Source organism: Balearica regulorum, chromosome 19, assembly GCF_011004875.1.
Source record: "Balearica regulorum gibbericeps isolate bBalReg1 chromosome 19, bBalReg1.pri, whole genome shotgun sequence".
Taxonomy (NCBI): domain Eukaryota; kingdom Metazoa; phylum Chordata; class Aves; order Gruiformes; family Gruidae; genus Balearica; species Balearica regulorum.
The window spans coordinates 12421465-12446191 of NC_046202.1; the positions used below are offsets into that span (position 1 = coordinate 12421465).

The 24727-nt window shown below is 48.2% G+C and overlaps 1 protein-coding gene across 11 annotated transcripts in view; it reads left to right on the forward strand.

Annotated features, from left to right (window-relative positions):
- Window positions 1–21615, forward strand: part of TSPOAP1 (TSPO associated protein 1) — a 73846-nt gene extending 52231 nt beyond the window's left edge. For 4 of the 11 annotated variants that reach the window (XM_075771693.1, XM_075771697.1, XM_075771700.1 and 1 more), the window contains 10 exons: window positions 1211–2332; window positions 2942–3068; window positions 3224–3375; window positions 3564–3732; window positions 6218–6289; window positions 6665–6703; window positions 9355–9458; window positions 11404–11475; window positions 12579–12707; window positions 20275–21615. In XM_075771693.1, the coding sequence (XP_075627808.1) occupies window positions 1211–2332; window positions 2942–3068; window positions 3224–3375; window positions 3564–3732; window positions 6218–6289; window positions 6665–6703; window positions 9355–9458; window positions 11404–11475; window positions 12579–12707; window positions 20275–20490 (2202 nt within the window). In that variant the 3' untranslated portion in view covers window positions 20491–21615. Of the gene's footprint in view, window positions 1–1210; window positions 2333–2941; window positions 3069–3223; window positions 3376–3563; window positions 3733–6217; window positions 6290–6664; window positions 6704–9354; window positions 9459–11403; window positions 11476–12578; window positions 12708–16406; window positions 16475–20274 lie in introns of all 11 variants that reach the window. The other 7 variants (XM_075771694.1, XM_075771692.1, XM_075771699.1 and 4 more) reach the window with 6 other exon arrangements.
- The last annotated feature ends 3112 nt before the right edge of the window (window positions 21616–24727 follow it).

Sequence of the window (24727 nt, forward strand, 5' to 3'; positions counted from 1 at the left end):
AGCTAAGCAAAGACACCAATCTACTGTTAGCAGCAGACCTGCTGCAATTAGGAGATTGAATTGGAGACCTCTGGAGGCCCCTTCAACCAATTATAAATATAATTCAACACCAGCTTTTGCCTGGAGAAAGTTACAGAGGTTGGAATAATCAATAGGCAGTTTACAACTGCCTTTTTTCCCCCCGCACTGTGGTTCAGTTTTTAATTATCTCTGACCAAGCCTGCTCATGCCTGTAGCTTAAAACATCAATACCTACGTATGCTTTGTAAACTATTTGTAAATGTTTTTAGAACGTGTCACGATATAAATTGTCTGGGAAGTTGAACAAGAGACCTCCAGAGGTATCTTCCAACCTAAATTACCCTATGCATCTGGGATTCTGCCTTTTTATTTTAGTATAAATGTAGTAAGAGATAAAACGTAAATTCTGTAGTTGGTCCAAGACAAATTTTAAAATTCAGCAGTGTTTCCCCAAAAGTTTTATGTAACCTGGTAGGCTTTTACCCAGCTGCAAGTGAAATACAAGTCTGCGTCACCCCTTTGAGGTAAAGGGTTTTCCTGTGTATTTGTGGCAACTCTGTTCACCTGGATTTGCAGACAGTAAACTGCTGTAGAGCTGGGCCTTGACAGATGATGGGAAAGACCTAGGGAAAAGCCTCCCATAGCAGAAACAGCTCCCAGGAGTGTCTTGCTGCACAGGGTCACTTCCTTCTGTTCCGGTGCAAGGACAGAGAGGTAAGGGAGAACTGTGGGTCCTCGTGTGAGCACAGGCTGTGAGACTCATCCCTGCGCAGGGAGGGACGCAGTCAGCTCTGATGGGCAGTGAGCAGCCGTGGAGGAACTGTGCCTCTCCTGCCCTGTCATTCCAGACTGGGGATGCTGAAGCTGTGGGAAATCGGGTAGGCAGGATGAAAGGTGCTGCAGGCAGTTGTGTGCACAGAGGCAGAGGCTGGGAGGGAGTTCTTCCATGCATTGGCCTTTCTCGCTTTCCACTGCATTGCTAGTTCATCTGATTGTCTTTTGCCAGAAGACCCATTGCTCTCTCTTGCTTCCTACCCTTGCTTCGCTGCTGACCACAGTTGCCGCTCCATACCGCTGTGCTGGGAGGGAATAGGCTGTAACTTTGCCTCTCTTTTTAATGTTTATTTCCTCTCTTTTTTCCTTTGCTTGTCCTGGCTGTGGCTTTTCTCGGGGGCTGATCTGGGTACAGATGGATCTTTGTGATACTGACAGCGATGAGGAGATTCTGGAGAGGATACTAGAGCTCCCGCTTCAGAAGAACCACAGCAAGAAATTGTTTAGCATCCCTGAAGTGACTGAGGATGAGGATGAAGATGAGGAAGAGAAGTGTGTTATGGAGGAAAAGGCAAACCCTCAAGACTCTTTCGAAATGCTTACCTACCATTCAGGCAGAACAGAGAAGCCGCTCAATGTCAAGGAGCCATTTCTAAAGGCAGATGGGAGTAATACTTCCACGGATCTGTCTGCTCAGAGTCTGCGGGAGGAGCATGGTGCTAAGGAGAGCGGAGGGGATGCTGACCGGGCAAATCCTGCTTTTGTCCAGCTGGCCTGGAGTCAGAAGAAGGCAAACTGGGGCTACCAGGAGAACGAGCCGAAGTCTGGGACTGGGGCAAGTCCTGCTTGGAGCAAGAAGAAGGGAAATAATTACCGAGAGAAGATCCGGAGTCGGGCTGAGATGAGTAGGAAGAGACAGAATGATTTAACAGAGCACTGCAGTCGTCTGCTGGGCAACTGCAGCCAGATGGGAGGTGGGTTATACAGAGCTCCTAGCCTCAGAGAAGAGCTGAATGTTGTGAGCAGTGCTGGTGGTAAGGAGGGGTTTGATATGTTCAGTCGAGCCAGGCAAGGTGCCCTACGAAAAAACCACACGAAAGCAGCGCTTTCAGGGTTTGCAGAACCTGCTGTGATGGCAACGCACTGCTCCAGCCCCAGGAGCCTGGAAATAGACATTGAATATGACTCCGAAGATGATCAGGATTCGACCTGTGCATCCCCCCCTGAGAGCAGGCTGTGGCCAGAAAGGTCCCAGAGCTGTCAGGGGGGCTGGAGTGATTGCTCCAGTCAATCTGAGGTGGCCCACACGGATGGCAGAAGGGACCTGACCAGACTGGAGATGATGGAAGAGCAGGGTATGGAGTGGGCTGGGTCTCCGAGCCAGCGCTTGCGATTCTTCTGCCAGGAGAAGGAGGCACTGGGATGTGAGAGCAGTTCTGAGGAGCAGGGCTGGGACCTGGACTGTAAGTCACCTGGCTGGAGAAGGAGGCTCGAACATCCTTCGAAGGGGATACGTAGCACCTCCTTGCACAAAAGGGTTGGGTGACTTTTCCTATTCTGGCTTTGAAGCAGCTTGCAGTGGTGTTAGCTTCCCTCTGCTTCCCTGGCCTGCCTGTATCTTGCTTTGTTCAGTGTCGTCCAGAGAAAGGACCCTCCTCTAGGATTGTCTGGAAGAATATCTGAGACATTCTGTAGTTCTGTGCTGCTCCGTGGCTTTTCTTGTATTAGCTGCTTCTGCTTTTCCTGCTAACTGACCGAGTGTCACCGATGCAGTATTCCTTTTCACACTGGGTCTTCCTCCTCACTGCAGGAGGCTGTGGGACCCAAATGAAAATCCCTGGTGAAATAAGCTGATTTTTGAAAGCTTTGTGTAGATGATGACTGTAATGTCATTGCCTCCCCTTGAAATGCCCTTTCCTGTGTTCTCGTGCTCCCCAAGGGGATTGTCAGTGGTGCCTGGCAGGGTGCCTGCCTGTACTTAGTTCTGTTTTCCAACTCCCTTGGTATTTTCAGCTCTCGAGTGTCCCTGAAGAGGAATGTTGCATTTGGATGCACTGCTCTTTGTGGAGTGCGTTTGGGCTGAGCGCTGTTCACGAGAGTTGGAAGGCAGAGGCAACTACTAACTCTCTGGTGGTTCCTGTTGCAGGCATCCGGTAATAAAGATCCTAGGGGCCAGGAGCTGCCTGGCGCAGCTGCCTGGCAGGCTCCCAGCAGAAGAGGGAACAAGAGTGTAAGAAGCCGCCAAATGCAGAAACCTTTGCTCTCTAGTCCAGGTGAGTGGGCAAGGGGGGAGAGTGTCTGGCATCAGGAGAGAGGGAGGCTGTTGGGAATGGCAGGGGAGAGGGTAGAAGGTGGTATGTGAGCCGTGCAGGGCTATGGCGGGGGAATGGTCCTGATGTTATCTCTGGTGTGTCCTGTCTGCGCACAGGTCCTCCAAGGAGCACCGCTTCAGAAACCTCTGTTAAAGACGATGGAATTAGAATATTTGTGGCTCTCTTTGACTACGATCCTGTTTCTATGTCTCCTAACCCTGATGCAGCAGAAGAGGAGCTCCCGTTTAAGGAGGGGCAGATCCTGAAAGTAAGAGCACACCTTACCGAATGTCTCCTACTCTGCATGGATTCCATCTGATGTTCCAGGGACAGCATAAACCTTGGGAGGCAGAGCCACCTCCATCTTGGGAGTTTCCTTAGCTTCCCTTTCTCCTTTCTCTGTGCATCTCAGTCCCTGTAGCATAAACAGTCTCTGGCCTGTCTTTTCCCTTGTAGGTGTTTGGAGACAAGGACGCTGATGGCTTTTACAGGGGTGAATGTGTAGGAAGGGAGGGGTACATTCCCTGCAACATGGTGTCAGAAGTCCAGGTGGAGAATAATGAAATCAAGAAGCAGCTCCTAAAGCAGGGGTTCCTGCCTGCGGACACACCAATGGAGAGCATAGGTACTGTATCTCCTTTATGTGTGTGCTGTGCTATTGTCAGCTTCTTTCTTTGCTGAAGTGTGGAAAGCTCAGTTGTGCTGTCAAGCTGTGTGGCCAGTGCAGCCCACCAAAACGATCCCTAGGGCTGGCCCCCAGGACCTGAAGGCTTGTTTAGCGGCTGTTGCAGTAGCAAGCAAGGGGGAGGCGGGTGTTCTGACGTCTCGGTTCGTACCTGACTCTGTTGCAGCACAGTGCTGCCCAAGGCTGCGTTTGCAGCTGCTGGAGCCACTTCTGTACTTGAGGTGGTGTGTCTGTGAATTCAGTGCGGAGTGTGAGTGAGGCTGATGCTCGCTAGAGAAGGGGTAACAAAAGAAGTTTGAAGAGCAGCTGAAGGATGTGAGTGAGAGTTTTCACTTTGGCATTCTCTCCTTTGATTTGCGAGTCTGTAATTGAACCCATAGGGGTGACCCTGCTCTTGGGTGAGAGAATCTGTGACTTGGGAATGGAGGAAGATGGGGAGAGACTCATGGGGAAGGGGAAGGAAGGATGTAAGACAGCAAGGTCTCACAGTCAGGAGCGTACAAGGAGCAGACCTGGTCCTTAGGCTCCTCCTCACTCCCTGAAGTATGGTTAGCCTGGAGAAAAGGAAGCTCAGGGGAGACCTTGTCTACAACTTTACAGCTTTCTACAACTACCTGAAAGGAGCTTGTAGCCAGGTGGGTGTTGGTCTCTTCTCCCAAGTAGGACAATAGGACAAGACGAAACAACCTCAAGTTGTGCCAGGGGAGGTTTAGGTTGGATATTAGGAAAAACTTCTTCACCGAAAGGGTTGTCAGTCATTGGAACAGGCTGCCCAGAGAAGTGATGGAGTCACCATCCCTGGAGGTATTTAAAAGACATGTAAATGTGGTGCTTAGCGATATGGTTTAGTGGTTGGACTTGGCAGGGCTGGGTTAACCGTTGGCTTCGATGATCTTAAAGGTCTTTTCCAACCAAAACTATTGTATGATTCTATGATTATGTACTGCAGAGACTTTTCTGTTTCTCCCCACTCGTGTACTCAGAGAGAGGAGAGGAACCTTCCCTGGGATGTGCAACCATCACAACTTGGGCTGAGTGAGTCTGCAGCTCCATGGCTGTGAGCCCCAGGACTGCTGTCACATAGTGGTGGCCCAGTGCCTGTCCCTTATCCCTCCCACTCATCATCCTGCACCTCTCTGTGTACTCTCTGCTACCAGCAGCAATCGTTTGACTTGCTCCACTTGTTAAAACGAGGAAATTCTCGTTTTGGCGGGCCACTGTTTCCCCGCCAGTCCAGCAAAGTAAAACAGCACAAGCGTGGCTCTGATGGGTGCTCAGAGGAGCAAAGGTAAGCTCTGACACTGACTGAGCTGTTCTGCTGCCTCTCACAGGCAGTGGAGGAAAAACAACCAGAAAACGTAAAAAAAGGATCAAACTTCTTTCCATTTCTCTGCAGTGAGACCCAGTATCCAGCCCTGGAGGCGAAGGGGCTGGCAGTGCCCGGCTCCTAAATGGGTCTCTGGAAGGTTGGTCCTGCGGAGCACAGGGCCTGAGGGAGGCTGTTGCATTCACTCTGTCATTTTTGGTCGGTTTGTGTCCTTTGGTCTCCCTCGTGTCTAGGGAGAGGAGAACTTTGAGTAGGGCTTTTTTTCACACTTGGGACATCCATAATGTTTCTTCTGCGTGTCTCCTTTGGTGCCCAGAGGTTGCTAGATGCCTGTGGTGGCCTTTGTCCCCATATGGATACATAAGGCTCCCTGTCCCCTGCCCCGCTGCATACTCTCAGAATAATAAAGCACCTTAATAGCTCTGAGACTTCATGAAACACAGTGGGTTTGCAAGTTTTCAGGAGGATAGTGGTAGTGAAAAAGACGTAATTTTATGTGCGTGTGCAGAGGGTAAACCTTCTTTCCTTAGGCAGCCAGGCTCTATGTACCTCTGTTGTTCTGCTGCTGCAAACCCATATTACAGCCTCGTAACTAAGAAAAGACCTTGGAGGGGCTGGTCTGGGAACTCCTTCTGCAGGCTTATATGGGGACTCGTCCAGTACTGACCCTGCTTGGTGCGGAACCATTAACTAGGGACTTCCCAAGGTCCATTCCCACCTGAGCGAGTTGATGGGTTGGACCTCACCTGGCGCTTTTCGCGTGTTAATGATACATGGTTTTATTTTACCCTTATGATGCTGCTTCTAAAAGATAAAATGCAGCAAAGTGGTGAAGTTTGATGTGTACTGAGGTATGGCTAGTGGGCATAAATACAACGTGGATTTCTGCGTGTATTTGGGATGTGGATCATGCCTCATCTGAGACCACATATGAGAAATGGAGATATGGGCTTTGCCCATAGAAATCATGGTGTCTGCTTCCCGGGGGAAGCATGTCATGCTACTCTGTTGCCTGTTCACTTTTCAAGATGCTTTTCGCTTTCCATTCACTGTCTGTTTCTCTTGTCTATTTATTTGCTTTTTTGGATTTTTATTAAGGAAATGGCACATATTCTCCACCTCCACGCCGCCAAACCGTCCCTCCTCCAAAACCTAGACGCTCCAAGAAAGGTCTGTGTCACCCACTGCTTCCTCTTTGATTTTTTGCAATAGGATTACAGACTGCATTGAATTTTTACTACTTGCTTACAGGACCCTCAGATGTTTGTCTCTGTACGACTGCTAGGAAGTGGAAAGCGAGCCCATCCCTGTGCTGGTGTTAAGTTTTTAACAACAGTGATGTCTTTTATAGTTTTGGAGCTTGACTTCTGCTTCCTGTTACGTCCCTGAGTCATGGTTACTGACGTAGGCTTTGAGTTGCATGAACAGTTTGCTTCTGTTGTTTGCTGCCTTGGTCTTTGGTCTTTTTATTGTTGTTTGTCCGTTGTGTGGTGTGCTCGCTTCTGGAAGATGAATACCCACTGATGAGATGTTTTCTTCCCCCAGCAGGGCTGGATAAACAGGAGAAGTACAAGTCTTATCCAGGTGAGAATTGCTCTTTCTTACTATGAGAGGAGGATTGGTACATTTGCATGATCGTAATAGAGACACGTTTTACGGTCAAGGGCCAATGCAAGACCCTGTAGTGCTCCTTTGGAGCACTGTAAGAAAACAGTCATTCTCAGGAATGAAGAGTTTTAGGTCTTTTATTTAGTAGTGGGTGCAGTAGTCTTTGACTAAACGGGGCGTTTGAAGGCAGGGGGCGTGCATGTTGTGTTTTGGAGGAGCAGGGAAATCTCCTACTCATCTGATGCCGCAGTCCTTAAAATCCAAGGTCCCTTGAGGAGGTGCTCACTCTGCTTAGGTGCACAGTCATCTCTTGATGGCCAGAGAGGCCAAGCCTGCAGACACCTTGCTAGCCCATCCAGTATTGACCTGAAGCTGCAAATAAATCCGTAAGATGAAGGACTGGACAATGTGTGTTTTCTGTAACACCAGACTTTGCTTTTGTAGACTCAGAGCAGTCTGTAAATAAGGGGCTGAGCAGGCAGGTGGTTGTGAAAATGCAGCATGTTTCAGTCTTCACTGGCAAATGCTTGAGCCGCACTGACCAGGTCACAGAAGGCAGGGACTGGGAGAATGCAGAACCACCCACTGTAGGAGAAGATCAGGTTCGAGAATATCTAAGGAACCTGAAGGTGCACAAGTCCATGAGACCTGATGAGATGCATCCGCGGGTCTTGAGGGAACTGGCGGATGAAGTGGCCAGGCCACTCTCCATCATATTTGAAAAGTCCTGGCAGTCCGGTGAAGTTCCCACTGACTGGAAGAGGGGGAACATAACCCCCATTTTTAAGAAGGGGGAAAAAAGGAAGACTTGGGGAACTACAGGCCGGTCAGTCTCACCTCCGTGCCTGGCAAGATTATGGAGCAGACCCTCCTGGAGACTATGCTCAGGCACATGGAAGATAAGGAGGTGACTGGTGACAGCCAACACGGCTTCACTAGGGGCAAATCGTGCCTGACAAACTTGGTGGCCTTCTATGATGGGGTTACAGCGTTGGTGGATAAGGGAAGGGCAGCTGACGTCATCTACCTGGACTTGTGCAACGCGTTTGACACTCTTCCGCATGACATCCTTGTCTCTAAATTGGAGAGACACGGATTCGATGGATGGACCAGGCGGTGGATAAGGAATGGGCTGGAGGGTCGCACTCAAAGAGTTGTGATCAACGGCTCAATGTCCAAGTGGAGAACGGTGACAAGTGGTGTTCCTCAGGGGTCGGTACTGGGACCAGCACTGTTCAACATCTTTGTCAGGGACATGGACAGTGGGATCGAGTGCACCCTCAGCAGGTTTGCCAATGACACCAAGCTGTGTGGTGTGGTCAACACGCTGAAGGGAAGGGATGCCATCCAGAGGGACCTTGACAGGCTGGAGAGGTGGGCCCGTGCAAACCACATGAAGTTCAACAAGGCCAAGTGCAAGGTCCTGCATGTGGGTCAGCACAGTCCCAAGCACGACTACAGGCTGGGTGAGGAATGGATTGAAAGCATCCCCGAGGAGAAGGACTTGGGGGTATTGATTGATGAGAAGCTCAACATGAGCCGGCAGTGTGCGCTTGCAGCCCAGAAAGCCAACCGTGTCCTGGGCTGCATCAAAAGAGGCGTGACCAGCAGGTCGAGGGAGGTGATCCTGCCCCTCTACTCCGCTCTGGTGAGACCCCACCTGGAGTACGGCGTCCAGCTCTGGGGGCCCCAGTACAGGAGAGACATGGAGCTGTTGGAGAGAGTCCGGAGGAGGCCACGAAGCTGATCAGAGGGATGGAGCACCTCTGCTATGAGGACAGGCTGAGAGAGTTGGGGTTGTTCAGCCTGGAGAAAAGGTGGCTCCGGGGAGATCTAATTGTGGCCTTCCAGTACCTGAAGGGGCCTACAGGAAAGATGGAGAGGGACTGTTCATCAGGGAGTGTAGTGACAGGACAAGGGGTAATGGGTTCAAGCTGAAGGAGGGTCGATTTAGATTAGATGTGAGAAAGAAACTCTTTAGTGTTAGAGTGGTGAGGCACTGAAATGGGTTGTAGCTGCCCCTGGCTCCCTGGAAGTGTTTAAGACCAGGTTGGATGAGGCTTTGGGCAACGTGGTCTAGTGGAGGGTGTCCCTGCCTGCAGCAGGGGGGTTGGAACTAGATGATCTTTAAGGTCCCTTCAGACCCAAACCATTCTATGATTCTGTGATTCTATGTTCCCTGAACAATGAGGCCTGCTGTGGCTGGGCTGCTGGTCGATGCTGTCCAGGGCTCTGGCTGTTCCTCTGGCACTTGGAGGATAAATTTTGTAGCTCTTTCGCAGAGCCTTGTGTGGAGGGAGGGGAAATGTCCATTTGAGACACTGTGAAGATGCTGCTGTCCTCTGTGTGTGTATAAATAGGAAACATAAAATAAAACATTCCTGTATATATAGACAGGACACCAGGATGCTGGAATGGGGACATGTCTCATTTCTGTGCTTGTGAGGTGATACAGGAGATAAGAAAACTGCTTTCCCTGGTGTGTCTAAGATCTCTCTCCCATTCAGTTTCCCCGTAATATTCTTTTTGCTCAGTCCACTCCAAGAACAGTGAAGGAGTTGCTGTGATTTGGGATTTTGTCTTAGAGCTGCCAGCTCAGGATATTTTGCTTTATTTTTGTCCTGCAGGCCAGAAGCATCAGGACTTTGAAGCTGAACTGCTGACTCCTCGAAGTATGGTGGCTGTCTTCGACTATAACCCTAAGGAGAGCTCTCCAAATGCAGACGTAGAGGTAACAACCACCTGCTCACTCCTCTTATAGGCTTCTTTTTCCTCTTTTTTTCTTCTGTCCCAAGACACTTAGCACTTGGTCAAAACCAGGATGATATAGCTTGGCAATATAACGGCTCAGAGGGGTTGGCTGAAGTCATAAAATGTGGAGTTGCTGATGTGTTCTGTCATGCATTCTCTGATAACACTGTTCTGTTATCTGTGAAGAATATGAAGCTGTATACCCCTAACGATGTTCACTGTGTGTCTGAGTGAAACTATGTGAGCATCTCATGGCCTCGTGGCATCCTCTGGTGCTTAGACAGGATTTAGCAGATCAGGGGGAGGAGGGAAGCAGCCCCTGCTGTTAGCAACTGATGCAGGGCACCCACCTGCCTAAGAGTTTGGATGGACTTCTGGTACTTTAGGTGAGCATACCTTGGAGCATGTCTTTTGTATTAACTACCTGTGTAGGTCTTTGTTCAAGCAAAAAGACTTAGTTCCAATTTAATGGACTGGTCCTTTTTTCCAGCAGTCCCTATATATAATCCAAACAGTAGTTTTGTGGATAAGTCTGTTCTAGGTGAAAAGATGCAGAATCCTTTCTGCAAAAAACCTTTCTAGTTAGAATATGCTCTGTTCTCTGCTCCTCCATGGCAGCGTTAGTCTCCTCTGAGCAAACATAAACGTGGGGTTTGGGTTCAAATTCTCTCCATGCATCCAGAAAGGAGTGTATGGCGGAGAGGTGGCACCGGTCAGGGAGTGCTTGCCTCCCAAACTGAGTGTCTCATGAGCGAGACAGCCTGCTTGTGAGGACAGAGTGGATTAGGGATGGTGGATTTTCTTGGGAGAGATTCAGTGAGAGCATGTGTCAACCAACATCCATATATATATATTCATGCATACGGCCAAAGAACACCTGAGCACTTATCAACAAGAAGATTGTAATTTTTTGCAGTGATTTGGTCTTCCTAGAACCTTCCCCGTGGTCAGATCTCAGATTATTGAAACAAGCAGTTCTGATGCATTGTTGGAGATGCTCCCTGTTCACACTCCCAGAAAATTTGGTCATCTGTTCTGCTAGCAGGCTGCAGCTGCTGTTTGTGAACTTGCACCAAGACACAGTAGGATCAGCTGTGCTGTTCCGTGTGTCGGTGGGTGAAGTTCCCTACAAGTGTCTTTTCTAATAGAACAAAGTAATTCACAACCAATAGTAGGAACTTGCAGCCTCTAGAGATAAATTGAGTACTAAGGATATAGTAAATATATTAGAGGTAGGTCCGTTCCAGCTAACATTAAGTGCATATAAAGCCAGTGTGTCTTGAGTGGGCACAGCCTGTTTGGAGATTCCACTTTTTCTATCTCAGAGCAGCTTTTTTTGCTGTAACTGGGCAGTTTCTTCCATTAGAAGAGTGTGCTTACACCTTTGTCTTCAGTCTTGTGCTCTCTGGAGCGCATGCTGGGGTGGCTGACAGGACAGACGGATCTGATGGTGAAGGGTCATGTGTGTTGTGCAGTAATGTTCTGTTTCCAGGTCAGATCTTCCCGATTGTGTGCATTCCTGCTTGTGAGTAGTCCTTGAGCATTGCATACAGAACAGGCTCATCCAAGGGAGTGGGATTTAGTACTTATAGTTAAAGAAATTAAAGGTATTTCTGGTACTTGTTGAGCTTTTTCTCAGCATACCTTTCCAGAACAGGTGGTAGGTACTATTTTGAAGCTTTATTAGGATTGATTTAAGAAACAGGCTTTTTTCTTGTATTAATTTATTAAATGCTCCCTTAGCACTGAATTCCACAGTTACACGCTTTGGTTGCTCTTCTGCATCCTGGTCCTGCAAGTCTTAACACAGTCACCTCCCTCCCTCATGGTGAGATTGTGCAGGAAACTCAGAGTGATCTTGTGTTGCTGGTGAGAAATTCCAGGCAGTGCTTCTCCTGTGACTGTTGTTCTCTTGTTTTTTGCAGGCTGAACTGACTTTCAGCGCAGGGGACATTATCACTGTGTTTGGGTCCATGGATGATGATGGATTCTATTATGTAAGTACAGGAGTTGGGAGTCCGGTGGCTACATCTGAAATCGTTGGAGTCCATCTAGTGGCAGGAGAGCAGAAATCAGGGAACAAAATATTCTGCTTTTGGAAAAAAAAAAAAGTAAACCTGGATCTGCTTAGTGCAGGGTGGATTGTTTCTGGCAGTCTACGCTCCTCCTGAAAACTCAATATCCAAATTGTTCTGAGTTTATTTCTTGGCATGACTTGACTGCAGGTTTCCCAAAGCCTAGAATACATTTTTCTGTACGTACGTCAGCTGAATCAGCACCTGCTGTAGGCTGATTTGTCGCCAAGCACTCAGGCACGTGGTCTCATCCAGTGCACGAGGCTAAAATGATAACATAAGAATAAAATTGGATGATGACCCCCATCCAGCCACTTCAACAAGCACTGGTATCTGTTCAACTTACTGTGCGTACCTGGGGACTGTGCCTGCCGACGAGCTGTGTGCTAGACGTGATCCTTGGCCCTTGGATCATCCACCTTTTCCTGCACAGAAAGCTGTGTGTCTTCACACATCAAAGTTGAGGTTCATCTCCAGGTAAAGTCCAGAGGGGATCATTGTCAGGTTTTGTTTAACTTCTGTTATAGGTTGGCCAAACAACATTGCTGGGGTTGGTTTTGTCTCACCCAACCACCTGCTGTTGAACTGGAGACAATTTTTTAGGAATACAGCCAAGCATGGTTTGCAGCTCTGGACCTTAGTGAGCACAGAGAAAATGCCTACAGGACATCGTACCAGTAGTACATCATTCTTTGAAAAAATAAATACCAGAATAAATCAAATGCCTTCAAAAGCGTGTGGCATAGTCACATTCCAGTGGCTTCTGGGATAGCAGTAGAATTTTTTTTATTGTGTAGAAATGACCATTTGTCATGGCTTGCTGCCACCTTTTCTTCCTTTACTCTCCTCTTTCTTTTTGTACTGTGAATTGTTCCACAACTAAGCAAGAATGTGAGTCATGAAATTTGCTGGATCCTTCCAACATGAGAGCAGTCCTCGGCTTCTCCACATGGGACTGCTCCTCTATTTATTATTTTTCCGTCAGCCAGGAAACTTGATGTGAGAACTGAATGTTGACCTTGCAGGGAGAGCTGAACCAACAGAGAGGGCTTGTCCCATCTAACTTCTTGGAAGCTGTAACTTCGGATGGAAGCATGGTTGAGGAACTTCATTCAAAAGATAAAGAAGGTTTTCCATTGAGTGCTGAGAGCCAGGTAAGATTGTGTGACTCTGCATCATACAGACATCCCAACTGTGATGTGGCTGAAGATTGGCATTGCACAGCATGCAGCATCTGATGGAATCATTTAAATAATTGCATGCAGCTCAGTTCATTCCATGGCAGGTGCTCAAAAGTTTTTAGAGGGGAGTGCTAGGAGCTCTTCTTGAAGACTTACCTATACTGCAAAAAGTGGCACAAAGTAACAACATCCACTGGGGCCTCAGTCTCGTTATGCCCAGGTGAGCAAAGAGATCCCAGGTCCCACCAGCAAATTCTTTAAATGTACACAAGTGTCAGTGGTGAAGTCCTGCTGCGAGCAAAGCAGTTCAGCCAGCTCCCCAGATACATGAAATTCCTCAGATATGCTCATATCCAAGCCAAAGAGTTCTGGAGTTGCTGACACCCAAACACCAATGCTCTTCCACCCATCCTGAGTTAGGTATCTCTTAATCCAGTCCAGGGTGCTTTCAGATAAATTCAAAAGACACTGGGGAGTTTCCCAAACAGGTCTGTGGGATGGATTCTAAGACTTTGAAAGCATCCCACAGATGCAGGGAGTTCAAAGGTTGAGCTGACCCCTTGCTCATACTCTTGAAACAAATGCTTAAGTGGGAGATTTGGGTCACCTGCCAGATTTAGTCAGTCCTCAGTGGGTGAGGCCAAAAATGTGGCACCTCCCTGGTCACTCCTGGACCTCATATGCTGTGTCATTCTAGGGAGTGGGAGGCAGAGAGGGAGACAGCTTGGTCCAGCTTACATGTACTCAACCTTCAGTTCTTCTTGGGAGGTTATTGGTACCGTCAAGTGGTGCCAGACCCATAAAAGTGCATATGAGCAGGCCCAGACTGGCTTTGAGCCAGTCCTTAAGGAAGTACCTGGCCCTGAGTCATCCTCTGTAGAACTGTCCGCTGGTCTCTACCTAGCTTTCCTGCTCTCTGCAGCATTCCTTATCCTATTTTTCATGCTCAGATCTTCCTTTTCTCTGAACCCACCTCCTGTCTCTGTCTTCAAATGCTGCCTGATCTTCCTTAGGCTTCACCTGCAGCCCTGTCTCTTGCTTCCAGGCATTTCAAGCTTTGCGGGTACAAGGTGTGCACTACAGCCTTAATGCCTTCTTACAAAGGAAGAGCAAGTGGCAGGCCAAGGTTTGTGGGTAGCTTGCTGGATCATCTTCTGAACTCAGAAGTTTTCTGGGTCCCTTGTTTAGGATACCCTTACCTGTTCAGGATACTCAGTCCCTTTCCTCCCAGCCCACAAGTGCTAGTCCTGCTAGCTGTTACTACCAGGGTTTAAGAGCCCTGAGATTACACAGGTCTAACTTCCCTGGGTGAAAACAAGCAGTCAGAGTGGGTTTCCTTCTTCAGTTTCCTTCTCAAAATGATTTACTCTTCACAAATGACTCATCTGTTAGAATAGAGGGTGCCAAAGGAGACCTGAACAAGTAAAATTAAACCAGGTTGAATTCATAGCATAGCACATCATTACAGATCTGACCCTCCTCTCCAGCATTGCCCAGCAGCAACAAGAGCTCATTTCAGATGCCAGGAGTCATTATTCCAGCCCCAGCCTGGGTCCTCCCAGAAACATGGGGAAATTCAGGTAACCTTCAGGGCTGGGAGAACTCATCTGCCCCCTGCAGATGTGAAGGGTTTGGCTTAGCTAATGGTGTTTTGTTAAGGGTGGGTAAGAGAAAGCAGCTTGGCTGATAAGCAGAGTAACATATACAACAAATCTGCCCTTAACTTCAAGTGTTCCTATTCGCATTCCTCTCTTGGGTTTTACTGGTGAGGAAACTGTGGCACCAGTTTGACCTGCCTTGTCCCAGGCTTTGTCATGGACCTTACAGGGTAACAAGGTCCTGTCTGCCCTGCTGCTGAGCAGGGACCACAAGCTGCTCCCACTTGCTGTCCTGCAGCTTGCTGCTGCTCTGCTTTCCTCTCCCCGTTCCACTGGTGCTGGGTTCAGCAGTGGGTTACTGTTCCCCTGGACACAGCAGGTTGGCCCAGATATCCCTTCATGCTCAAAGCTGTAAGCTTTTTTCCTACGGCTCATGACACCTTTGTTTTTTAAACAGAAATGCCTTTCAAATATGATTAAAAACAATTGTATAAATTAGACATGTTTCAGGCTTGCCTGCTGTTCAGACCTTTGCATTTGTCTCCATTTCTGTCTGCCAGGGATCCAACAGGGCCTCCCCTTGCCTTGGCCTTGACTTTGGGTCTGCAGAGCTTGAAGCTGTTGCCTTAGGTCAGGATCGATTTGGTAGTTTTGGCACTCAGTTAGTCCATGAGCTGCTATTCTTCATAGTCTGGGGATTTGGAAAATTCAGTTGATGATGATTAAGCCAATTTTATTTTAGTGGGAATCCATATTAACTATCTAGGCATGACTTTGTTGGCTGCTTCTGTGTAGTGACAGACTGCCTCCTGTCCTGCTGCCTCCCTTCCTCACCAATCCTGGCTGATTCTGCCTTAGCACTCTTTAACTGTGAGCAGTCCTGCCTCCTGCTTGTGCTTTGCAATCCAGATCTATCTAAACAGCTTCCCAATATGAAGGGCATGTTTGCCCTCTTTTAAAAGCAGTACATTTACCCTGCTCATAACCAAACTTGTATTAGTTAACTACATTTAAGTATGGTTAGTCATTACTGAGGAGAGACAGAACCTGACCCCACTGAGTGTTTGGCTCTGTCCCAGCGCTCACAGCATCCCTACCTGTGGGCAGAACACCCGATGGATAAGGCAGAAGGAATACCTCCTCTTGTAAAACATACATGTTCTGAGGGCCATCCCTGAGCTGGAATGAAAGCTCACAGTGATAAACCATGCCTGGGGCTTTCCAAACTCCAGTCACGTATTCACTCCGTGGAGTTTAGAATTGTACTTGTTAAAGTGTGTTGTTGGCATATACAACGCAAACAGCAGCACCTGTGCTGTGGCTGTTTGGGATGGGGGTAGCAGGGGATATGCAGAAAAATCACTGAAGACAAAAGATGCCTGGCAGCCTCTAGAGAAGTATTGTTTGAGTCTTCTGAAAGTCAGTGTGGCAAAACAGGCTCCCATCAAATTTACCAGTCCCAGCTTGAGACCTAACACGTCAGGGAGCATGTGTGTGCACCACGGGATCACGGCAGAGCTTTGGACTTGTGTTGAAGCTAGTTCCAATCTTAACAGAAGCTTCTCCAGAATGATCATGAGTGATTTTTAAATCGCTTGTAACTTCTTGGATTTGATGGTTTCACCCTGTCTGATCTTCACACTTCCCTTCTCCCTGCTGCTGTGCCAAAGGCCTGAGAATAAGGACAATTTCCTTTCCAAATTGAACTGGAGAAGGTGGATTATTTTGAATTATTTCTGAGTAAATCTTAAATGCTGGCAACTGAAAAAGGTGAAGCAGTTTAACTTTCAATCTGACAACATTTGGGGATTAGACTATGCAATAAAAAATACAGCACAAAGAGGAGTATCCAAGAAGTTATGATCACAAGCTAGGGCCCTGAAACACTCATGCTCACCAATTTAGAGCAATTGCTTTAATGCTGCGGCTGTCAAATGAATATTTTTTGCATCAGTAACGTGCAGTTTCTGCCAAAGACTGATTGTAAAGCACCTTCAGAAAGTGTTCAATTCTAATCGATTTCATGTATTTATTTCTGCCTGTATTATGCACCCGTGACGGTTCTTTTCTTCAGAGAATGAGGAAGAGAAGAGTCCAGTGATAGATATGAATGATACATAGAGAGAGAGAGAGAGCAACCATGTAAGTTTGTATGAAAAGATCTCTTCCATCTTCCACCCAGCCTAGCATATTAAAGGGTCCTGCACCTGTAGCTTACTCCTTTTCTTGCTTGTAGTTTGACAGGCTGGTTTGGGGCTCTGCTAGCAAGTCCACCTCCAAATCCTCTGGTGGCAGACCTTTACCTGCCAGATTGGTAAAGACAAGCCACGATCTGTTCAGCGCGTGAAGTACGATTGTTTGGAACAATTATCTGGTGGTTTTGGGGACCGTGATGGGGCTGTGCTGGATATTCAGGGTTAGAAAAGACCTGCTTTGTAATTCAGCCTGGCCTTTCTACCACTGTTCAAACACGTCAACAGCCAAAGCTTCGCTTAGCCTTTGCAAGATCCTGCTCAGGCTGAGCACACCCCATGTTCAGCCTGCGGGGTTTTCTTCTTCTTGATTTTACTCCTTCCTGAGTATAGTCCTGAAAACCCCCTGCACACCATCAACTTAAAGTAGTAACATTTAGCCCCTAAAACCAACCTTGTGTGGATAATTGTTCTATCCGACAACACTTAAAGAAACAATTTTGGGGCTGGGGGAGGTGAGACCCCTGGTTTTGGGGGGCAGTGGGAGCAGATCTGTGTTTTTCTTAGTTTGAAACATTGTTTTCCTGAAATTATGCAGATCGGTAATACCTGAGACAGCACTGAAAACTGCCTCCTGAAAACTAACATGACTCTTCTGTTTATCAACCCTAATAGCTTTTATCAGGATCTTGACAGAGCAATTTTTCCTTCGTGTTTCTCTTGGAGAAGCCCTAATTTTAGTATCATTTGTCTCTTACCAGATGAATCTGTGAACTGGTTCTGTTGCTTTTCTGCCATATAGAGACCCCTGAGAATATCTGCACATGCTTGTGTGTGTGTGAGTGCCTCTGGGTGTGGAAATCTGCCTGGGCATCGTATATCACAGCTGGGAATCAGCAGGACTTGCAGCCGCAAAGACAGGAGACTGCTAGTCGCTTCCTTTAAACTGTTAGATATTTGATAATGGCACTGATACTGCAGTATCCCTGTTACAGTAAATTATTGTGACGTTTGTGAGTTGGTCTGGGTACCTGCCTCTCATTTTGTATGCAGTCTTTCATAGCGAGCTCTACAGGGGAGATTGTGTAAGGTTTGGGCCACTTCAGATCTGCCCTAAAACTGTCCCACCTTTGCCAGAAGATTGGTTTCTGCACAGGCACCAAGCTTCCACGGCCCCAGTTGTTCAGGGCCCTTCACACCACTCCCACGTCCTTTGGGGATGCTGAGCCAGACAGCCCGAGGCCTGAGCTTCATAGGGGAGATCACTTGCTGCGTGTTGGTGAGAGCCTTTCTGAGGTTAGCCCAATGCTCTGTGCATTTTATCCAAGGATTCTTCATTGCACAACGCATACATAGCTTCTGGAGCAGAAACCAGGGATTCTTTATGTTGCACGCAGCGAACTCAGTAGGCTACCAAGTTAGCCCTCATCTGGCTTACTTTTTCTCTTTGCCTCCATAAATCTTCCTCAAAATGGTTCATCTAGATTCATTCAGGTTTATTTCCAGACTTCTCAGACCTGACTAGCACTGGGGCCATCAACAGCAAGTGTTGTACCTTGTGCACGTGTGCTGCCAGGAGATGCAAACATTGCAGTTGATGCTGCAGCATTAGTTGGAGGAGTGGAGCTTGCAGGCTGAGTGCAGCTTTCACGAGGGCCAGGCTGTGCCATCAAGCCCTCTGCAGCATGTCCTGGGAGTTGCTGGCCTTACAACACGTATCTGGAGAGTCACAGAGGTGCCTCTGAAAGTGTGTGGAACAAGATTTCCACATGAAAATAGAGTGTGAGTTCAGGAAAAATCAGCCTCTGTATTGTTTACTGTAGTGAGGAGAGGTGGAGTTACATCTCTGTCCCTGTAGCCAGAGACCTTAGCTCAGGTAAGAGAGAGCCTGATGACACTGCCACCTGGGACAGTCTAAAGTCATTGCTGCAAGACAGTAGTCAACTCTCAACTGTCTGGAGTTGGGAGGGGTCGTATATTCACAGCAAAACCAAGCTCTCTAAGTCCTGTACTCCTGTCTGCTCAGGACTGATTTGATGGGTACTGCACATACTAAGTCTGACTCTAGAGGAGAGGTTTCTGCTCACCTTGTACCAGCAGTGCTTTCTTCTCGCAGCAGAGAGAAGCAACTGGAGTACAGCAGCATAACCTCAACCTGTGAGGGGAGGAAGGTCACAGCCACTTTTTGTGCTCTTTGTCACACAGAAGGTGGGGTGCTGAAATGGCAGTAGGGTGATAGAGCAGTGCTGCTTTTGCTTTTGACCCCCGGAAATTTAAATGAACTAACCCACAGCACATAAAGTGTGATTGTGCTATAGCTATGGCGGTAATGTTATCTCTGTGCGTCTGCTTGATTCAGGAGCTTTCCCCAGGCATGGTGTGGGACCAGGACCAAAGCACATTGCCTCCTGCCAGTGAACTGCAAGCAACTGCTGTGATACTCTAACATTTCCTGTGGAGGGCTAATGTCTTTGCTCCTCAGTAATGCTTCCACCCCAGGCAGAGCATCCTGCTGCCAGTGTCACTACCTTATCTTCCCTGTTGGAGCTGTGGCTGCTTACAGACCCTTAAGGGACATGCACTCAACTCTCCCTGACTTAGTGGGACCCAAGCAGAGAGATGATGAGGGCGTGATGTGGCTCCAGCCACCGTCACGTTGTGTCTTGTGTAGTGGTGAGGTAGGGTGTACAGCTGGGAGCTTGGAAGATGCTGGTTTGTGAAAGCTGTGTGGAAGAGAAGGTAGTGGGACAAGTGCTCTCCTGGGCCTCAGAAACCCAGAGCCTTTTTCCTGGTGAACTTTGCAGCTTCTTGGGAAAGCTTACCTTGCCAGATCAGAAATGGTCACTGTTCAGACACCTAAACCCAGCAAGAGGAGATCATGGGAAGAAGGCTGCTGCTGGGAACTGACCTGCCATTGGTATTTTGTGAAGAGGAAACTGAGCCCAGGACTAGGGCACTTTCTGATTTCTAAAAGCCCTTTCCAAAAGGAGCAGCACACAGCACATCACTTGGGACCATGGATCCCAGTTAACATTCTCAAATGCTCAGGTGACTTAGGAACACATGGCAGTTGCTGTGTGCCACTTCATCCAAGACTTCTCCATGTCCTGCTTCATCATGAACTTTTCCTCCGTTGCTTTCTGCCCCTCCTGCAACTAGATCTGATGGATGCTGAGCAGCCTTGCAAGACTCCAAGTTTCTCTTCTTACCATGATGGAGCACAGCCACTGCTGCAGAAGCCTCCCAGCTCAGCCAGCGTCCTTGACCTTCTGAAGGTCTTGCACAGTCTTTGTTCTTATCACGTTGTTTTTTTCTTAACGTCCTGCCTCCTGTCCCAGAGTGTGCTCCCCCCCAGCCCAGGCAGCCAGCAGGCATACGTGGATGTAGCAGTATCTACCCATCTGTGCTCTCAGGAGGTGCTTTGCTTATGGTGTCTTCAGCTGTGAAGCAGCATCTTTCACCAAGTCCTCAGTGGGGCTTTTCTGCTGTGCTATTCTTAGCCCACAGTTAAGGAATTTCAGAATGTCTGAGCTCAGGCAGGGTCTGCGTAGTGGGTACAGAAAAATGTAAATCCACTGGAAACTTCCTAAGTGGATCTGCAACTGCATAGAGGAGCTAAGCCTTGCAGGGTGAGGGGCAGGCTGGCGGGGAGAAGGCAGGGTTCTGTGGCTGAGGTTTATGTTGGCGTGATGTCTTTCATCAGCTCTAAATTCTGCTTTTTTTCTTTTTTTTTTTCTCTCTTTTTCTCAGTTAAATCCAGATGGGTCTGTTGATCAGAGTGACTCTTCACCAACTCCTCCTCCTCTACCACCTTCCTGCCTTGTCACAGGCGAGCAGTGTCCAGAGCAGGCATCGCTGGCTGTTCTCAAATGCAGTGATGTACCTGGTCAGAGTAAAAAGAAGAGAGGCTTCTTCTTCAAAGGCAAAAAACTCTTCAAAAAACTTGGGTCCAATAAGAAAAATTAACAAGGGATTTATTGTTCTGTAACGACTGCCTGTGCAGTCCACACAGGGACTGAAATTCAGGAGAAGCCCTCTGCAATAAGCTGATTAGAGTATTTTCATAGGGAAAAAGTGTATGTTGAATAGAGAAAACTCTTCAGTGGGTCTGTGAGCTGTGGTCTCTGCTGAGAGCCCAGCCGTGGGTGCCCACCCAGCACGGGCAGTGGCCCTGAACAGTGTCATGGCACTGGGGTGCGTGAGGCCTCCGCTCTAGGATACAGCTACCTCCGCAGTAGTGTGTCCTGCTCCGTGCAGCCCTCAATGCACCAGTTCCCTGTAAATATTTTAATTAAAAAATTATATTCTGGCTGTAAGTTAGCTAAATGGCTTTTCCCAGCAAAGCCCCGACCCCTTAGGAAGAGATCCCTTGTACTACACACCCTGGTATTTCTCTGGTCCAAAGGAGGTTCTGTCAACTCCTTCACTTCCTGCAAAGAAAACTTGCACTTTTCTGTTCCCATGAATCCCCTTTGCTGTCTCTGGGCTGAACAAGTGAGTTATTTGTACTGTAAACCTGTAAATATGCAGCTGTGCCTAGGAGCATCCCACACTGCCTCAGTCATGTTTCAGCACGAGGATTCCCATGGAGGAAGGGACGATACCCTGAAGGGGGTCGATACTTCTGCCTCTAGCGTGGGCTGCTCTGAGCTGCTCTTGGCTGGTTCACCTTGACCACACACTGGCTGGGGACTCCGCCTTATTTATTTATTTATCTATCTATTTATTTATTTATTTTTCGCCTGCCTCTTTCGCAGTTTTATTTGGCTGTTTCAGTGGGCTGCTCCTGAGTTGGAGCATTTGGAGAGCAGAGCTGGGGATGGAGAGTTTGCAGCTATTTTCATATGAGATGATGTGTTCCTTGAGTTAAGACACATCCCTTTCTAAGCCACGGAGAGTTTTGTACTACATGGTTTCTATCCTTTTCAGTGTTTCTTTCTTTGCATGTTTCAGTGGGGTACTTGTTTTGAGAAGGACAGTTATGTGAGGTACGTGAATGATGCCAGCACAGTGTCCACGAGTGTTGGTGATACGGTATGTTTTTATTTAATATCAAATTTTATTATAATAAAGTCTATTTTCACAAAAATACATTTTCCTTAAAAAAGTAAAAGATTCAGTGATGCTTCTTCTGGGGTGGGGAGGGTGGGCAGAGGGGAAAATGATACCAATCGCTTGTACCTTGAGGATGCTCCACAGCACTTCATTTAGGAACCCACCTTTCCTGTGATCATGGTGCGAGTTGTCTTCTCTGGGAGTGAAAAGTCTTTGCTTCTGCTGTTTCAGAGACCTCATCCTGGAGGAGAAGGCATTGAGGTGCAGTTACATGGTGTTATACTGCGCCTCAGCGCAGTTATACCATGTCCAGACCTCAGCCGGATGTGCACCTAGCCCTGTGGCACTGCCTGAGTGGCTTCATGCAGTGTTAGTCACTGGATCTGGATGCTGGACCCCCTCGCTGCGGGTGCCACCGAGCCCGAGGGGACCTGCACGCCAGATTTCTTCCCACGGGTCTGTTCTCTGCTCTTCGGCGTTACCTGTATGTGGGCGCTCCTGGATGCGAAGTGAGAGGCCCAGGGCTGAAGCAGCTGTCCTGGGGGGCTGCAGGGCAGCAGGGAGGGGTGCTGTGCCCGAGGCCCAGGAGCACCCGGGCTGTACAGCTACACTCACACTTCCCTGTTGTGTGGATGTAGCAGAGCAGCATCAGCTGTGGCGGCTACATCTGGACCATGGTGTTTCATTCCCTGATGATTTCATTTTTAGAACAGAGCAAAAATCAAGAGGTCGGTGATGGGTTCTGTTAGAAGTACTGCTTTTATTTTTTAACTTTCAGATGCTTTGGCATTTTCCATTTTTTATTTGGCTTCTCCACAGTGAGCCACCTTCAAGCCAGGCTGGGAGCACATACCTGTGGAGAATATCTGCATATCAAGCACTGCTGTGCTTGGGTGATAGCCTGAGATGGTAATCTGCTTTGTCAGAACAAATGGCCCAGTAGAGACCAGCCCCACTACAACAATCTGTAGGTGGAATCCACGGTCCGCTTTCAGGCTTCTGATGCAACTTCCAGAGTCCAGGCACATCTTGTGCCAGCAGTGACTGGTCATGTCCAGCCAGCAGGACCTGTCCAAGCATCACCAGCAACTGCTCAGAGGTTGTTGCAAGGGTCTTCTCCCATGTTTCTCACACAAGAGACCAACAGCCTGCTGCTAGGAGCCCTGAATCAGTGCTGTGCCTGGAGAAGAGGCTTTGCTGCCTCAGTGTCTCCCAGTTTGGGGTTGTTCTGGGGACCGGTGCCCTATGCAAAAGTTTGAATGTATATTATCAAAAATGTCATTATTATTGGCGTTGATTTCTGTAGACAGCAGACACATGTGTCTTGGGCTACTCGATGTCCAATCCTCCTGTGTGGACCTGCTCTGGCTGCTCAGTTCTGCAGGCCCTCAACCCTGCCTGGTTCCTGTGATCTGGCAGGAGAGGGGTGGAGATGCTGGAGACAGACTGAGCTCTCCTCCAGTCTCGCTAGGACTTGCAGTTTTTCTGCCTGTTTGCCTAGAAGACGTCTGGAACTGAGCAAAGCTGCTGTCTGTGGTATGTGACCCCAAGAAAGGAGAAGAAAAAAGGTGGTTTTCCCCTCTCATCCAGCTGGAACAGTTCTGCCGGATGATATTCTTTATGTGGTTCAATATACTTTGGCTAAAAGAGGGAAAAATAAGGAAACCACAAAAGCTCTGAGGTCAGACCACAGGTCTTGGCTCTGTACCTTGCTCTTATGACTCATTGAGTAGTTGGTGCCTCGTGGTCCCATCAGTGGAAACGTGGGCAATGGAAAGTGCACCCTGGGGTGTGACGTGGGGCTCTGCCAAAGCCAGTGGTGTGTGAACGTGGGTCACTTGTGTGGAGTAGCAGCTCGGTACCTTGGTCCACTGGGAATTCAGCCAACATGGCAGAAGTCACTGTGGGCTTTGGGGATTTTGCAGGAGTCCCCTGACAGGAGGGACTTGGTTGGAAGCTGCTGCACCTTAGAGAGGAACATTTCAGGAGGATCTTGACATTGCAGTGAACCGCTGTCTGCTGTGGTGGACAGCAGTCGGGGCAAGGGCAGTCCGAACATTTTGAAGTAATAAAATTGCTGCAGCTATGAATGCTGGAAGGCAGTTCCATGACTTCTGAAGCAGACTTAAGTGATGAAAGTCATCAGCGACCCAGTAATTTATCTTCAGCTTGCCCTGCCACGGAGGAAGTTGGTAGCCGTTCTAACTGAATTTACCAGCTGGAGTTTCCTAAGCGAGTTGTTTAATGTCTTTTGAAAGAAACTGTCGTTGCTTTTATCAGTTCATCCCCTGATGAAGAACAAAACCCTTAGGAAGAGAAGCAAAGGCTGTAACGTTTTGGGGTCTGCCCGGAGCCGGAGGCCCTGTCTGCAGATGGTGCCTGCAGGATGGCTCCTCGGGTGCTCCCTGCCGCCCGCCGCAGCGGAGCCCTAGTCAGCAGAAGGTGCACGTTGTCTCTCTGCTCCCCAGGCGGGTGCTGGCTGCCTGCTGGCAAATTTTGCTGTGATAGACACAGACTCATCGTTTAGCAAAGTCACCCTAATTCAATTGGTTCCCCAATACCAGGAAGGCTTTACAGCAAAGCTGAGAGAAGTCTTCTTGAGAAAAGTTTAAGACCTTCAGGCTTTTGTAGCTAAATGCAAAAGGCTACAAGAAACAAAAAAATAAGGTAAAATGCAAATACAATCTAGATATTCTGCTTTGCACCCTCTGCTTTTAATTGCTGTGCCGTACCCCAGGTGTTGATGGCACATCCCTGCTCTGAGGCACTATTACTTGCACCGACCTGTTCTTGTTTCCTTACTCAGAGGGGCAGCACGGGATCTCTCCTCTGCTGCTGCAGGTGGTGAGCACGAGGGTTTGGCACTTGTGTGGATGCTCAACTGCACGGTCACCCACGTACATGGCCCTTCCCATACACCGTTGTCTGAGAGCAGGGTCATGGTCTCCGGGGAAAGTGAATGTTCAAGAGACAAAGCATTTCTCAAAACCTCTCACTTTCATGGTTTCTGAAGCAGTTTTAAGAGCAATTAAGTAAGTTCCTAATTGTGAAATGCAATTATCAGCACAGATATGCACTAACTGTCTCACTAGCCTTTGAAAAATCCTTATCCTCTTCTAACCGGTGAGCTGCGTGATACGGCAGAGGA